The sequence below is a fragment of the Silurus meridionalis genome, chromosome 3, assembly GCF_014805685.1.
Source record: "Silurus meridionalis isolate SWU-2019-XX chromosome 3, ASM1480568v1, whole genome shotgun sequence".
Lineage (NCBI taxonomy): Eukaryota > Metazoa > Chordata > Actinopteri > Siluriformes > Siluridae > Silurus > Silurus meridionalis.
Genome location: NC_060886.1, coordinates 27,881,669 through 27,896,016, shown reverse-complemented (window position 1 = coordinate 27,896,016; position 14,348 = coordinate 27,881,669). Strand labels below are relative to the sequence as shown.

The 14,348-nt window shown below is 39.7% G+C and overlaps 1 protein-coding gene across 3 annotated transcripts in view; it reads left to right on the top strand.

The window, feature by feature from the left end:
* Positions 1–14,348, top strand: part of epb41l5 (erythrocyte membrane protein band 4.1 like 5) — a 41,604-nt gene that overhangs the window by 1,648 nt on the left and 25,608 nt on the right. For all 3 annotated transcript variants that reach the window (XM_046843491.1, XM_046843482.1, XM_046843475.1), the window contains exons 2-6: positions 824–1,027; positions 9,742–9,846; positions 10,772–10,814; positions 13,186–13,264; positions 13,513–13,557. In XM_046843491.1, coding sequence (XP_046699447.1) covers positions 848–1,027; positions 9,742–9,846; positions 10,772–10,814; positions 13,186–13,264; positions 13,513–13,557 — 452 coding nt within the window. In that variant the 5' untranslated portion in view covers positions 824–847. The remainder of the gene's footprint in view (positions 1–823; positions 1,028–9,741; positions 9,847–10,771; positions 10,815–13,185; positions 13,265–13,512; positions 13,558–14,348) is intronic.

The window sequence follows — 14,348 nt, the reverse complement described above, 5'->3', positions numbered from 1 at the left end:
GTGATTGGACATTGAGAAACAATATTGGTTGGTGATTGGACATTGGGAAACAATGCTGGTTGGTAATAAGGTTGATATGACGGTGGGAAACAATAATTGGACGTTTGCAAACATAGTGAACGGTGATTGGATGATGGGAAACTTTAGTTGGTGACTGGACTTTGACAAAGTTTTGACATTGTGAAACAATGCTGATTGGTGATTGGACTTTCTGAAACATTAGTTAATGGCAGGATACTGCCAAACCATGTTTTTACATTGGGATACAATGTAGATTGGACATTGAGAAACAATATTGGTTGGTGATTGGACATTGAAAAACAATGTTGGTTGGTAATAAGGTTGATATGACAGTGAGAAACAATGATTGGTGATTGGACGTTGGCAAACATAGTGAATGGTGATTGTATGATATGAAACATTAATTTGTTTTGACATTGTAAAACCATGCTGATTGGTGATTGGACTTTAGGAAACATTAGTTAATGCCAGGATACTGGCAAACAACGTTGTTTTTACATTGGGAGACAATGTTGATTGGACATTGAGAAATAATATTGGTTGGTGATTGGACATTGGGAAACAATGTTGAAAGATTATTGCTCAATTTATTTTCTGGTAATGTTCAGTTGTTTTCTGCTTTTTATTTATTTATTTTTTTAATGTGAATGATATTGCTGAGTTCCTGAGACCCCAAATGACTTAATATGTAGTTAATAAAAAAATATAGATGATGCAATTTTAAAGTAGACGAGATCCATCTATTATTTCAGAAGTGTATTGCACTGGTGGAACTAAATTCTTCCTTTATCGTCTCGCTCAGGGTGGACCACTTTAAAGCACAGTCATGCTGAGTTTCCTGCGGCGGACTCTGGGCCGGCGCTCTGGCCGTAAGCATGCTGAGAAAGCTCGGCTCCGGGAAGCCCAGCGCGCACAAACGCACATTCCTGCGGCCGGAGATGCGAGTTCCATCATCACATGCAGAGTGTCGCTGCTGGACGGGACGGATGTCAGCGTCGATTTGCCGGTAAGCACCTTTGAAAAAGGAAGTGGAAAATGTAGTGTCTACTCTATTTGTTTTCTGAACTCCCAGATTAACCAATATGACCTTGTTTGATTAAGTGACTTCTTGCATTGCCAGTTGGTTTGCTTTGGATTGCACATTGCAGCTGGTGTGTCGGGTTCATGCAGTTCATTCTCACTCATGATTTTTGAAATGTAAGAATTGTATTGGTCAATATCTGCTATAGTCAATATGTATTCAATCTCGCACTTTTTCTCAATACTTCTCGTATCTGTGGGTTTTGGGCTGCAAGTGTGTTTAAAGATTAACACGAGCAGCCAAATTATTCGAATTTTTTTGAGATTCCGCTGAATGTGTAAAGCTACTTGACCTGCTTTAACCCATAATCTTTACCTGGCGCAGGAAAAGTTTGAAACTTGTTTTAAAACTTAAAATGAACCCGTTCCATAAATTCCAAATGGTTCTGACAAGAGCAGGGTGGTGGCTGTTTATTATTCAATTGATTTAATGACCGTTGTGGGAATGTCTACTGTTTTTTTGTCGTGTTGAACTTAAGCATTATAAAGAAATTCAGGTCTGTTTGCATTTTCTGCGTTCGTTTGAGGACTTTTTTCTTTATCGAGCTGTAAAAATGCGTCGATTTTGTTCAAACAAGAAGCATTTTTACAGCTCGATAAGGAAAAAAGTTCTCAAAAACGTTTAGGGAGGACATTATATAGAGCCATGTGATTTCCAAATATATATACTGTGTTATAGTGAGATATTTGGAAATCACATGGCTTTATAGAATGGCCTCCTTAAAAAAAGATCTTTCCATAAGATCCTTCTATGGTGTTTTAGGGGTCCAGGTTTGGGGGACTTGTACTAGAAAGCTGGTCAGCCTTGATATGGCACCTTTTCAACAGAGAAGGTTTAGGGCTTTGCTTTGGGACTTTGGGACTTGTTCTTTGGATGCTGGGGCTTGACCCTTGAACCTTCTGATCAGTAACCCAGAACCTTAATTGGTGAGCCTCTTAGTTCGGAACCCAAAGTTATTGCTGGTCATTTAGTCAAAATGTGCAAATGTTGGAGAAGATCTTCAGTTATGGGAATTACAAAGAACCCAAAGATCATTGCGTGGTTCTGTGTGAAGATGCAATGCTGTTTGGCTTTCTTTGTATTTACATTTTGTTCTTGCGCTGAAGAATTCTCAATCTGTGGGAAACCAGTTTCTGATGAAATCCAAGACTGAATTCTTTCCAACTGCATAAGCGCTTTATCCTGTTCCGTGTAGAATCCAATCCTGGCAACTTGCCCACACGCTCGCACACTTATTTACAACCAGGGGCAGTTTGGTGTAACCAGTCCACCTACTGACGTGTTTCTGGATGTTGGGAGGAAACTAGAGACCCAAAATATTTCAAGAGGTTTGAACCTCTCTACCATCTTTGGAGCAGTTAGTTAATTACCTGTTAATAATGTGACCCTTTGGTGAAGTATGGTGGTGATGGTATCAAGCTATGGGCATATTTTTTAGCAGAAGAATTCCCCCACACTCAAAAGGCAGACCTAAACAAGAAAATGCAGGAGGTGCTTTGGGATGAGTCTGTGATTGCCATTAAGTGGCCCAGTCACCACTGACCTGAACCTATGGATTGCATTACTTTTCATTATGTATGAACATATGAATGTAAATATACTCACAACTTGGTCAGGAGCCCAAAAGGAGCCCTCCTTTTGCTTTAATTACTGCCTCAATTCGGCGTGGCATATAGGTGATCAGTCTGTGGCACTGCTGAGGTGAAATGGAAGCCCAGGTTTCTTTGACAGTGGCCTTCAACTCATCTGCAGTTTTTGGTCTCTTGATTCTTATTTTTCTCTTGACAATACCCCTCTCTTTGGGGTTCAGGTCTGGTGAGTTTTGCTAGCCTGTCAAGCACACCAACACTTTGGCCTCTGCTTTAGGCAGAGTGGGCAGGTGCCAAATCCTGCTGTAAAATTAAATCAGCATCTCCATAAAGCTGGTCAGCAGAAGGAAGCATTAAGTGCTCTTAAATTTCTTGGTAAACGGGTGCAGTGACTTTGCACATTTCAAAAAACACAGTGGACCCACACCATCAGAAGACATTGCACCCCAAATCATCACAGACTGTGGAAACTTAACACTGGAAAATTTAAAATTGGAAGCAATTTGGGCTATGAGCTTCTCCACCCCTCTTTCAGACTCTAGGACCTTGGTTTCCAAATGAAATACAAAACTTGCTTTCACCGGAAAAGAGGACTTTGGACCACTGGATTGCGACAGTCCAGTTCTTCTTCTCTTTATCCCAGGTAAAACATTCTTTGTGGTTCAGGAGTGGCTTAACAAGATGAATACGACAACTGTAGCCAAATTCCCTGTCACGTCTGTGTGTGGTTGCTCTTGATACCTTGAACCCAGCCTGAGTCGATACCTTGACCCCAGCAGTCAATTCCTTGTGAAGTTCACCCAAATTCTTAAGTGGATTTTGCTCGACGAGCCTCTCAAAGCTGCAGGTCTCTCGTTTGGTTGTGCAGCTTCTTTGGCAATAAATGTTTGTGGCTTCTCCTTCTTGTGAAGGGTGTCAATGATTGTCTTCTGGACAACTCTCAGATTAGCAGTCTTCCCTATTATTGTGTAGCCTAGCGAACCAAAAATGAAAGACCACTTTGAAGCCTCAGGAAACCTTCTCAGGTGTTTTTGAGTTGATTAGCTGATCATATCTCCATATTCTAATTTGTTGAGAGAGTAAATCGGTGGGTTTTTCCTAAATGTAAGCCAAAATCATCACACAGACTTAAACTACTTCAGTCTGTGTGCATCGAATTTTATTTAGTAGACGAGTTTCACAATTTTAATTGAATTACTAAAATAAATAATTTTAATTTATTGAGATGCACCTGTACATGTTTTGTGTAAACATGTGTAAATAAATGCATTATTGTGCATTTAGCAAAACCAGAAATAGCCAAAGCATGACAACTATAACCCACAATCAAACCAGGGTAACCATCGTATTTGCCTTACGTGCCTTGCCACATGTATGATGTGAATTAAAGAACTCGGCTGAAGTTTATGACCTTATACCTTTGTCATGTCCCACCTTATATAGATTGTGGACCTTTAAAAAGGTAGATGCCGAACCCGCAAACATCCCGAACCATCTAGAGACGTACCAGTGCCAATTGGATCCCACTTCATGTGGCGTTTGGACACTGGACCTCCTTGAGTGTTTAAAGGTTCTGGCATGGAGAAGCTGGAGCTTGAGCTATTTTATGAGTTGCTCAGTAGCTCCTGGTTCCATAATCTCAAATGACTGTAAAAGACTGTAAAAAAAGAACATTTCTCATAATCTTACACTCCAGTGCTCATGTTAGTTCTCACTCTCAAGTGTTTTAAACTGTATTGTTTTAAAGACTATAATCACACTCTTGATGTCACCCAAATGAGGATGGGTTCCCCTTTTGAGTCTGGTTCCTCTCAAGGTTTCTTCCTCATAACATCTAAGGGAGTTTTTCCTTGCCACAGTCGCCATGGCTGCTCATCAGGGATAAATATACATCGTTCACTTTAACTGTTTAATACTGTAAAGCTGCTTTGAGACAGTGTCTGTTGTCAAAAGCGCTATAGAAATAAACTTGACTTGACTTATACACTGTGATGCTGCCACATAATTGAAGGATTGTTAATTTTACGAGTGACCAGGTGAAAAATTGTGAGGTAAATAACACTGAGTATCTCATTACAGTGGCACTTGTCAAGGTGGAATATACTGGGCAACAAGTTACTCAGTTGTCAAAATTGATATGTTGGAAGCAGGAAAAATGGGCAAGCAAAAGGATCTGAGTAAATTTAACAAACGCTAAATTGTTATGGCTAATAATGGCTAGGTCAGATTTCTAAAATGGCAGGTCTTGTGAGGATATTATTTCAAAGAGAGACAGCTGAAGACCATGAGGTAGGCTAGGTTTATCGAAGTGCATGCTAGGTGAACACTGGCCTGGCTGGTCTGATCACACAAAGAAGAGCTACTGTAGCACAGATTTCTGGCTATGAGAGGAAGTTGTCAGAACTGGCCGTGTGGGACTGCTAGGCTGCATTTACCATCAAGTACCATCTACCTGAAATTTTTTTTGTCCTTTTATCTAATAATATTTATTGTGGTGCCCTCTTTCAGCACGATGATGCTCCTGTCATATAGCAAAAGTTTCTTGCTTTGATCTTCAAATTGTCTGCTGCTGAAATCTTGGTGCTAGAGAACACAGCACACCTTCAGAAGTGAGGCCAATAGTAATATTTATTGGCTCAACACTCGACGTACTTCCAGTCTAATGTGTTTCTTTAAGATGGTCCACCATGGCGTTTAGGTGTCTTCGCTATTAAGAAGTTAAGGAGTCTACTGTTGGAAGCTATAAAGAGCTAAAACAGTGTGTGGGTGTGCGTTCCTGTGTGCGGAAAGGAATCTTGAGGAGTTACTCCGTAATCGGACGTAAAGCCTTTGGTCTGTAAGACAGCCATTTGTCCAGACAACTTGTTTTGGTAGTGTCTTTTAGCATTAATCACACAGTCAAATTTAGTACTCGCTAGCAGTAAGGCTTTTTAACTTTTTAGTCTCGTGTGGGGGAAACAGGGTTTACTCTGACTTTATCCTTATACATAAATTCTAAACTGTTTCCAGATGCAGTATTGGGAAGTTTAATGTGGAGTTCTGCATTACCGTTTATCAAAACGTAAGCAGAACAAAAATAGTGCTTTCAAAGCTGCGTAGCATGTTGACTAGCCAAGCTAATTGTTTTTGCTAGCTGTGTGTGTGAGATAAAGCATGGTCAAAAATCTTGCGTTTTCATGAATTAAGATTCTCAATAAGCTTCACGGTCTAAAACTGGTTGACGGCCACTAATGGCATTAGACGGCAGGGATTCGTTTCAAAGAATGGCACGTAGATCCAAAAATACACGTGGGTGAAAACACTTTATTTGACAAAGATGATTAACTGAATTATAATGTATGAATATATGTATTTACTATACAAGCCTGAGTACTTAATTCTGATTAACTGAAAGGCCCTGACCAGTTAGGATTGCACTGCTTTATAAATCATTGTAACCGTAATAAGTTTTTATTGTGTATAGAATGAAAACGCTATTTTAAATGTTTCCTAATTACATTACAGAGGAAAGTGAATGATTTGTGTGTCCTGTAACGTATGTTGAGATAAATTATGAATTTGATGAACGGGAGAAGATAAAGTTAAAACGATATAACAGAAAATAAACGGGCTTAAAACCGACAGCCTAATTATTTGTAGTAAATTATGAATGAATTATTTAATTAAATGTAATCACACTACTCTTCGTATGATTTAGAGCAGGTTAAACTGTTGACCCGTATTCAAATGAATCCCAAATCATCCCGTTTTTGTATCGACTCTTTTTTTTACTTGCACGTTGAAATAATGTAACTCGTAACACCTAGTTACGGATTATCCCTTTTTCAATATTATGAGCTGGGATGTGACGTGTGATTGGTTAAACACTAGACTTGTCCTACTTTAGGAAATCACATTCATGCACTGTTGTACATCATTCAAGATTCATTGTGAAGCTCCTGCACCCAGACGCTCCAGTCCTCTAAATCGGTTTTCCCTCACTTTGAGTTCTTTCCTGTCTTGTGTTTTCAGATTCCCTTAAATCTATAATTGAGAGATACTGAGCCTCAGGCTGGATGTACTTCGGTAAACGCTATGAAAATGAAAGTAAATGCTTGATAATGTGTTCCTTTTGATTATAACTTTAAGATCAGGCACGGGAGTAATTAGTTGACGGCTTGTACAATAATTGTGGTCTATTCATATTCAACTTGCAGCAAAGAGAAAAAGATGAGTAACAGATTCATCTCGTTGAATTATCCTGCCTGCATGGCACTATATAGACAAGTACTGGGCCACCTGACTTTTCTCGCAGTTTCTTTTCCAAACTATTACCTTCCTGAGGTGGTATGAGGTAGAAACCTTGAGAAGAACCAGACTCAAATGGGAACCTATTCCCATCTTGGTAACTCTGAGAGCCCATTCATTCTATTTCCATCATTGTTGAGGTTAGAACACTGTTCGATGATGAATGCTGATGCATAAAGACATCTCCGTGAAGACATGGTCAATATGAGTTGGTGTGGAAGATCTTGAGTGGCCCGCTACAAAGCTATGATCTCAACCATATTGAACACCTTTGGGATGAATTGGAACGCTGACGAAGCTCATGGTCATGTGTCCATAAACTAAGGTGGTAGCTTATTGGTTAAGGAATTGGACTTTGGATCAAAAGGCCATGAGTTCAAATCCCAACACCATCAAGTTTCCACTGCTGGGCATCTGAGTAAAACCCATAACCTAATTTTTTGTTTTCCATGTTGGTTAATAATTTACAGGGTGCGTTTTTGCTACTGCTGTTTCGAATCGAGTCGGCGATTTACAGCCGAAGAGTTCATAAGTTTGAACTTGCCAGCACAGCTTTTTATAGATCACCATCCTTCTGCCATTTTTATTTTAAAGCAGAAGCCCTTCTTCAGTCCTGCAGAAAAGAACTAAAAGCCCGTCTGTAAATATCTCCAGCACAAACATTTACCGTATTTCCAGTGTTGCTCCAAAGTGTCGCCCCTCAAAGGGTTTCCATGGAATACATCGAAATGGCACATCACTACCTCTGACCCCCGGTATGCGCTTGGCTTCACAGCACACCTAATGATTTACACCTAATGACGTCTCCTCATTCTATAGAAGAGGAGCCCGGTGACTTTCGAGGCCCCAGGGTGCATTCATGGCAGGACATGGCAGTAAGAGCTGTGTTTCTTTAGTCCCTATCCTCCTGATGACCTGCACGCGGGAAACAGGCTAAGGAATGTCGCTGCACCTCGGAAGCCAGATCGCTCGAAAAAGACCTTCGGCAGAACAATGTGAACTGGGAGTCCGTGGCTTACTGGAGTGCACAATAGGGCCTTTGTGTGAGTTCCTGCAAGCACACCGAGACGCTTTATATGTCATGCCAACTCTCCGGAGCCTGAACGAGCATCTTGCATTGTGTTTGCGAACAGCACGAATCCACAAGCTTCGGCAGAAGCTCCCAAACTCGCTACCTCCAGCAACCTAGAGATGGACAATCACATTTATTAAGATAGTGTATAGAAGGTTAGTTGAAGAAGTTGACTATGCTGTGACTCACCAGTCTGACTCGGTGAAGTTCTACAAGTTCACCAACTCACACTCTAATATTTACCAGAAGACTGCACATTTAAATCTCAAGACCCTCTGCCAGACAAAATCTGGAGGCACATAATTGTATAGAATGCGGTAACGTGAACTTTTGTTTCACTTGAGACCCAAACCCTTGTTCCTTTTCACAAAAGTGAGTACACCCCTCACAACCATTTTAAGAAACCTGGATATATTTTAGAGTAGTCAAGTATGCAGCTGTATACCAGTACAGATTTACTGTCCTCTAAAAATAACTTAAAATACAGCCATTATTGTCTAAATAACTGGCAAATAAAGTGAGTACACCCTAATTAAATATAAAACTGTGTCAATATTTAGTGTGAGCATCATTGTTATGTAGGACTGCCTTAATCCTCCTGGGTATGGAATTCACCAGAGCTGCACAGGTTGTTGCTGGGATCCTCCTCCACTCCTCCATAATGACATCACAGAGCTGCTGGATGTTAGACACATGGCGTTTCTCCACCTTCGGCTTGCGGACGCCCCGCAGGCGCTCAATAGGGTTCAGGTCTGGAGATATATTTGGCCACTCCATCACATATTTGCAATCCATGTGCAAACCAGTACCAGCAGCACTCATGCAGCCCCAGACCATGATGCTACCACCACCATGCTTGACTGTAAGCAAGACACAATTTTCTTGGTACTTCACACCAGGGGGTTGCCACACATGCTGGACACCATCTGAGCCAAACAAGTTAATCTCATCAGACAAGAGGACATGGTTCCAGCAATTCATGCTCTTGGACAGGTTGTTTTCAGCAAACCCCACTAGCACCAAGGACTTGACTTCTTTGGTTGAGCCTTGCGAGGCCTGTTCCGAGTGGAACCCTTCTGTATGACCCTAGCCACCGCACTGTAACTCAGTTTCAGGGTGTTCCTGATGTTCCTCCGCATCTTTGTGGACAGCAACAATTCTAATCCTCAGAGTTCTTCACCATGAAGTGCCATGTTGAACATCCAGTGGTCAGTATGAGGGAATTGGACCCAATTTTAACTGCTCTAATACAAAATACACAAATTTGTATGGTTCTGTCAAGCAGACAAAAAAACATGATAAATAGGACGTGTGGCTTTGCACTGTTTCACGGTTGCCGGGTATTTAGACAATAATGGTGTATGTTCAGTTATTTCCAGAGGACAGTAAATCTGTACCGATATACAAGCTGCACACTGACTACTCTAAAATATGTTTCATTTTTACAGTATTGTCTCTTGTCTCCTACAAGCGGTATAGGTAGTGTTTATAAAGGCCTTCTGATCTACTGCTGTTTGAAACTCTTTAGGGGAGGCATTGTGGTCTTTTTCCTCCCAATTCTGATTTGACATCATTTCCACTCCAAACTGTACGAAGGTCATGATTTGTTATTTTTCTGTCGCTGATGAATTTAATAAACAATGCCTTAGTCTATTAAAGATGAAGTCTGAAGCTGCTTCATGTCTCCACAGAAAAAAGCCAAAGGTGAGGAGCTGTTTGACCAGATCATGTATCACCTGGATATCATTGAGAAGGACTACTTTGGGCTGCGCTTCATGGACTCTGCACAAGTGCCGGTAAGAGCCTATATTAATTTTCTACAGCAGTACCACCGGTAACTCTGGCAGCTTGCTGCTCTACACATATTATACTATAAGAGATGGTCAGCATCAGCAAATATAAGGAGTCTCCAGTGTCAGAAGATCTTTCACTTTCCTTCAATCATTCTTCATCATGCATTGATTCAGATATTTAGAAGATTGTATTCAGTTGTAGTGAGGGGGAGCAGTGAGGAGGGGAGGAGGGAAGGAGGGAGGAGGAGGAGGGAGGGAAGACTGATGAGAGGAATGTGGGGGAGAGGAGGCCGCAATCTTCAGTTCTTCCATCAGCACAATTTTTATTGTCCTCTCTCTCTCTCTCTCTCTCTCTCTCTCTCTCTCTCTTTAATTTTCTTTTTTTTTTTTCATTCATGTATTTTATTCATTTATTTTTTTATGTACTTGTACTCATGTGTTCCTGTTTTTCACACAGCATTGAAGGCCAGTCTTTCTTTCTTTCTTTTTATCTTTCTTTCCTTCCTCTCTTCTTTCCTTCCTTCCATCCTTTCTTTATTTCTTTCTTTCTTTCTTTCTTTTATTGCTTTTACTTTCTTTCTTTCTTTCTTTCTTTTATTGCTTTTTCTTTCTTTCTTTCTTTCTTTCTTTCATTGTTTTTTCTTTCTTTTATTGCTTTTACTTTCTTTCTTTCATTCATTTTCATTGCTTTTTCTTTCTTTCTTTCTTTCATTCATTTATTTATTTCTTTTATTGCTTTTACTTTCTTTCTTTCTTTCTTACTTTTGCATTTTCTTTCTTTCTTTCTTTCTTTCTTTCTTTCTTTCTTTCTTTCTTTCTTTCTTTCTTTCTTTCTTTCTTCTCTTTTCTTTTGTCGTTTATCATGATGTCCTGTGCAGGATGTTTCTCTGATCCTGACCTAAAGTCTGATTTGTATGTTTCTTTGCAGCACTGGCTGGATGTAACAAAAAGCATTAAAAAGCAGGTCAAAAGTAAGTTGTCTTCAGTGTCTCTTTTATTATGTCCTGTGTGTACATGAGAAAGGGCAGCACTTTGTTTGTCTCTGTGTGTGTTTTATTCGTTCACTCGTTCACTCACGTGCTCGTTCACTCGGCTACAGTGCGCCAGGAATGTTACAGCCTTATTGCAAAATAGATTCAATTCTTTATTTTCTTAGCAATTCTACAAAATACCCCGTCATGATAACGTAAAGGAAGTTTGTATAAAATCTTTGCAAATTTACTAAAAAATAAAACCCAAAAAATCACAGCCTTTACTCAATACTTAAATATTACAGCCTCATGTCTTTTTGAGTTTGATCAGAGACATGTTCAGAGTCGTCCCGTAGCCACTGTTATCTTGGCTGTGTGTTTAGGGTCGTTGTCCTGTTGGAAGATAAATCGTTGCCCCAGTCTGAGGTCCAGAGCGCTCTGGAGCAGGTTTTCATCAAGGAGGTCTCTACATTGCTGCATTCATCTTTCCCTCGATCCTGACCAGTCTCCCAGTTCCTGCTGCTGAAAAACATCCTCGCAACATGATGCTGCCCCCACCATGCTTCACTGTAGGGCTGGTATTGGCCATGTTTGTGCCTGGTTTCTTACAGACATACAGGCCTGAATGGTGAAGTGCTGTAGAGATGGTTGTTTCTCTGGAAGGTTCTCCTCTCTCCACAGAGAAACAATGGAGCTCTTTCAGAGTGACCATCGGGTTCTTGGTCATCTCCCTGACTAAGGCTCTTCTCCCACGATCGCTCAGTTTGACCAGGCAGCTCCACTCTAAGAAGAGTCCTGATTGTTCCAAACTTCTTCCATTTATGGATAATGGAGACCACTGTGCTCATTGGGCCCTTAAATGCTGCAGAATTATTTTCCTCAGATCTGTACCTCGATACAATCCTGGCGGTCTACAGACAATTCTTTGGACTTCATGGCTTGGTTTGTGCTCTGACATGATCTGTTAACCGTGGGACCTTTTATAGACAGGTGTGTGAATTTTCAAATCATGTCAAGTTGTAGAAACATCTCAAGGATGATCAGTGAAAACAGGATGCACCTGAGCTCCATATTGAGTGTCATGGCAAAGGTTCTGAATATTTATGTTTTTCTTTAATTTTTTTTATAAATTTGCAAAGATTTCAAACAAAATTTTTCATTGATGAATTTCAAGGAAAAGAATAAATTGGATCTATTTTGGAATAAACCTGTAGCAAAATGTGGAAAAAGTGAAGCGCTGTGAATATTTTCCAGATGCACCGTACTCAGGCTTTTGCTCCGTGTGCTTGATTATCCTTTTTTTCATTCTTTCTTTTTTTCATTGCTCTTTCTTTCTTTCTTTCTTTCTTTCTTTCTTTCTTTCTTTCTTTCTTTCTTTCCTCCCTCCATTCTGTTCTTCCTTCCTTATTTCCTTCCCTCCATTCTGTTCTTTCTTTCTTTTACTTTTACTTTCTTTCTTTCTTTCTTTCTTTCTTTCCTCCCTCAGTTCTGTTCTTTCTTCCTTCCTTCCTTCCTTCCTTCCTTCCTTTCTTCCTTCCTTCCCTCCATTCTGTTCTTTCTTTTTCTTTTACTTTCTTTCTTTTCTTTTTCTTTTACTTTCTTTCTTTCTTCCTTCCCTCCATTCTGTTCTTTCCTTCTTTCTTTTTTTCTTTTTCTTTTATTGCTTTTTTCTTTCTTTCTTTCTTTCTTTCTTTCTTTCTTTCTTTCTTTCTTTCGTTCTTTCCTCCATTCTGTTCTTTCTTTTTCTTTTACTTTCTTTCTTTCTTTCCTCCCTCCATTCTGTTCTTTCATTCTTCCTTCCTTCCTTCCTTCCTTCCCTCCATTCTGTTCTTTCCTTCTTTCTTTTTTCTTTTCTTTTTCTTTTATTGCTTTTTTCTTTCTTCTTTCTTTCTTTCTTTCTTTCTTTCTTTCTTTCGTTCTTTCGTTCTTCCTTCCTTCCCTCCATTTTTTCTTTCTTTCTTTTCTCCTCCATTCTGGTCTTACTTCCTTCCTTCCTTCCCTCCATTCTGTTCTATCTTTCATTCTGTTCTTCCTTCCTTCCTTCCTTCCTTCCTTCCTCCATTCTGTTCTTCCTTCCTTCCTTTCTTCCTTCCTTCCTTTCTTCCTTCCTTCCTTTCTTCCTTCCTTCCTTTCTTCCTTCCTTCCTTTCTTCCTTCCTTCCTCCATTCTGTTCTTTCTTTTTTTCTTTTCTTTCTTTCTTTCTTTCTTCCTTCCTTCCTTCCCTCCATTCTTTCATAGCTTTCACTTTAAAGTAAAAGGTTTAAGTAGAAGTCTTCAATTGCAGTTAAATTGTGTAAATAATTGTAAAAGAAAAAGAGACAATTTTTAGTCCTGCTTCTGACTGGATTTCTGTGTGTTGTCTGTTCTGCAGTTGGTCCTCCGTATTGCCTTCACATGCGAGTTAAGTTTTATTCCTCAGAGCCCAACAACCTGCACGAGGAGTTAACACGGTGTGTTTCTGTTTCGCTTTTTTAACTTATTCCCACATTTTCAAACCAGACTTGTAACTTTAGTTAGAATTTATTTGGTCACATTCTTTTCATTGTGTCATTTTCAACCTTTTATTTTTTTTAATCTATCACTAGTCTGTACTTTAACTTTTACAACTTTAACTTTTGTACTTTAGTCTTTTAAAACATCAGTATCTGTTGAAGCGTTAAAGATTTAACATCTGACCATGTGTGACCTTCTCTCACAGATACCTGTTCGTGCTGCAGTTGAAGCAGGACATCCTTAGTGGCAAGTAAGCAGCAGCCTTCACACTTCACTGCAATATTCAGATCCCTGCCTTCAGTCGCTTGTTGTATATATTGTGCACGTTTTGATAAAATCAGTATGTCAGTTTTAGCAGGCGTTTAGGAACCGCATTTGGAGAACAGTTTGGAGAAGAACTATGGAAAATTCCGGTGTCCTCATTTTGTCCTTATAGAACGAAAATATAGTTATCCATCTTACTTTGGGCTTCCATACCTGGTCTCATTCTAATGATATATAACTTGCAATGGAGGGAAATTTACAAAACTTCCAAACCAAACAAAATCAATCTTGAAATATTCTACCTGCACGTTCTACTTACATAATTACCTTCTATAAATTAATACGGAGTCTTCAACAATTCCTGGTATAAAATGACTGCAGTTGTGGAACTTTAAGCAATGTTTAGCATTATTTTAGGACTAAAGTTCTAAATCTAAGAAACAAGAATGTGTTTCCATTTCTGCTCTAGAGCAGTGGTCCTCAACCCCCGGTCCGTGGGTCAATTGGTACCGGGCCGCACAGAGAGAATACATCACTTACATTATTTCCGTTTGATTTATTATCTGATATTGAACGATGTTTTCTTTTGGAAAATTAGATTCCTTCCTTCCATACTTCCATCCATCCAATCTTCCTTCCTTCCTTTCTTCCTTCCTTCCTTCCTTCCTTTCTTCCTTCCATCCATTCATCCATCCATCCCCTTCCTTTCTTCCATCCATCCATCCCCTTCTATCCACCCATCCATCCATCCATCCATCCATCCATCTATCCATCCAT